General features: G+C 45.1%; 1 protein-coding gene across 1 annotated transcript; it reads left to right on the top strand.

The window, feature by feature from the left end:
• Nucleotides 1–806: 806 nt before the first annotated feature.
• On the top strand, nucleotides 807–1,989 carry LOC108445743 (endogenous retrovirus group K member 113 Pol protein-like). Its single transcript, XM_017730484.1, has one exon. It carries the CDS (start codon nucleotides 815–817, stop codon nucleotides 1,658–1,660), a length of 846 nt encoding a protein of 281 aa, XP_017585973.1. The 5' UTR covers nucleotides 807–814; the 3' UTR covers nucleotides 1,661–1,989.
• Nucleotides 1,990–2,560: the final 571 nt, after the last annotated feature.

Genomic DNA, 2,560 nt, shown 5'->3' with positions numbered 1-2,560 from the left:
AAGAATTGCTTTTTCACAATTCCTTTGCACCCTAATGACAAACAAAAATTTGCTTTTACTATGCCTGCAGTTAACAATGCCGAACCTGTGAAGAGGTATCAATGGAAGGTTCTTCCTCAGGGCGTGAAGAACAGCCCGACTGTCTGCCAATGGTATGTCACTCAAGCTTTGCTCGGAGTCTGTGAACAGTTTCCTGAGGCATACTCCTACCATTTTATGGATGATATCCTGGTGGCAGCATCCACCCAGGATGAGCTGCTGAGGATACAGCCTCTGCTGTTCGCTGCTCTGCATTCTTATGGATTGCAAGTGGCTCCAGAGAAAGTTCAACAGCATCATCCTTGGAAATATTTAGGAGTCAAAATTTTGTATCAAACTATACAACACCGAGAGGTGCAATTCTCAGATACTATTAAAACCCTGAATGATGCTCAGAAATTGCTAGGTGTCATCAATTGGTTATTTCCTTGCTTAGGACAACACAACTTTCCCGGCTTTTTAATCTTTTAAAGGGGGACCCCGAGTTGAATTCACCTCAGAAACTGACTTCTGAAGCGTGCTGGAGGAGGTTCAACAGGCTGTTTCTGCTCATCAGGTTTATCGAGTGGATCCCTCCATTGATATCACTGTTTTCATTACCACTCCAGATTTTCACCCTACAGGTATCATTGGTCGGTGGAATAAACAATGACCCAACCCTTTGCATATCCTATAATGGGTCTTTTTGCCTCATCAGCCGAAAAAGACAACACCCACATTGTTTGAATTGATCACTTGTTTGATAATCAAATGCCGCCAACGGTGTTTGCAATTAATGGCAGCAGATCCTGCAACAGTTGTTCTTCCAGTACAGCAGGAGCACTTTGAGTGGAGCTTTACCAACAGTGCTCATTTGCAAAGTGCACTGCAGAACTTTTTGGGGCAGATTGCTTATCATCTGCCCAGACATAAATCTTCTTTGCAGTTGGCAAAATCGACCAGCTTCACCTTGCAGCCAAAAAATAGTCAGGTGCCAGTGCAAGGACCCACCATCTTCACCGATAGGTCCGGAAAAACGGGGAGAGCCATTGTTACCTGGAAGGAGGTATATGAGTGGCAGGTGCTGGAAAGCCACGAGTCAGGCTCTGCCCAGCTGGTTGAACTGAGGGCTGTTGCCATGGCTTTTCAGCAGTTCTCTCAGGTACTTTTGAATTTGGCCACTGATTCTGCTTATGTAGCAGATATAACCCAACGCTTAGATTGTTCACTTTTGAAGGAAGTCAATAATGCAGCTCTGTTTTCATTATTGAAAACTTTATGGTGTGCAATTCAAGCTCGAGTTCACCCGTATTACATTCTGCATATTCGAAGCTACACCAATTTGCCAGGTTTCATAACAGAAGGTAATGCCAGGGCTGACATGCTAGCTCAGCCTGTGTGGGTAGTGCCTCAGCCTGACAAAATTGCCCAAGCCAAGGCATTGCACGGTTTTTTCCATCAAAGTGCACATACCCTGCAGAAGCAGTTTCACTTAACGCCAGCTGAGGCTCGTGACATTGTCAGCGTTTGTGCTGATTGTCATGGAGTCGCTGCACTTTTGCCATCGGGGGAAAACCCCAGAAGCCTAAAAGCCTTGCAGCTTTGGCAAACAGATGTAACACACATTCCTGAATTTGGCTGATTTAAGTATGTGCACGTGTCTATTGACACTTTCTCCTCAGCTATGGGGGTGTCTGCTCATACTGGAGAGAAAGGTCATGATGTCATTGCCGATTGGAAACTGGCTTTTGCGATCCTGGGCATGCCTTCTTCTGTGAAAACTGATAAATGGCCCTGCCTACGTCTCGCAGAAGACACGGCCATTTTTACACCTATGGGGTGTGAACCATATTTTGGGTATTCCACATTCTCCTACTGGCCAAGCCATTGTTGAACGCGCTCACAGCACCTTGAAGAGTGTTTTGGAGAACCAAAAAGGGGAATGCATGGAGAAACCCCACAGAGTCAACGGTATGCTTGCGTTTCCACAGATACTGGGGTACGATGGCTACCTGCAAGATGCATTCGCCCTGACCTGCGACACCAGAAGCAGAATGGGGCCAACAGGCAACCTCCAAATGATGACCAGACAAATGCAGATCATCATGGAATGATCCTTCGAATGATGACCGAGATGTCGATCATCAGTCGGATGGTCCTTCTACAAGCAGAGAATGAACTTTAAGTTTTCTGTTTGTTATGGAGTCAGAATGTTAAAGCCCTTAAGGCTATTTAGAATTAATAACTGATGTAGAATTGTGTTTGTTAGATGTATCTCCCATGGCACTGCTAGAGAATCTCTCTGCCCACTTTAAATCAGTATCTGATTTGGATTCAGTTTGGTAACAGCCATTACCAAACAGATCCCTTATGCTGTGTTTGTTCTCCTTGCTGCAAGGGATCCCACAGAGGATTACAAACGCTAACTTTTTGGTCTTAAAAAGGGGAATTGTGGATGTTGAAAAGCTTGAGGCAGAGAAATTTTCCAGCTTTTTGCCAGCATCCTGTGAAAGTCCTGCCTTTCTCACACAGGCTAGCTGAA

Source organism: Corvus brachyrhynchos, unplaced genomic scaffold (genome assembly GCF_000691975.1).
Source record: "Corvus brachyrhynchos isolate BGI_N302 unplaced genomic scaffold, ASM69197v1 scaffold33, whole genome shotgun sequence".
In the NCBI taxonomy this organism is placed as follows: Eukaryota; Metazoa; Chordata; class Aves; order Passeriformes; family Corvidae; genus Corvus; species Corvus brachyrhynchos.
The sequence above is the reverse complement of the archived record's forward strand: the minus strand, read 5'-3'. Positions and strand labels throughout refer to the sequence as shown.

Coding starts and splice junctions, on each gene's coding strand:
- LOC108445743 (XM_017730484.1), top strand. CDS start 815: ATGGCAGCAGATCCTGCAACAGTTGTTCTTCCAGTACAGCAGGAGCAC.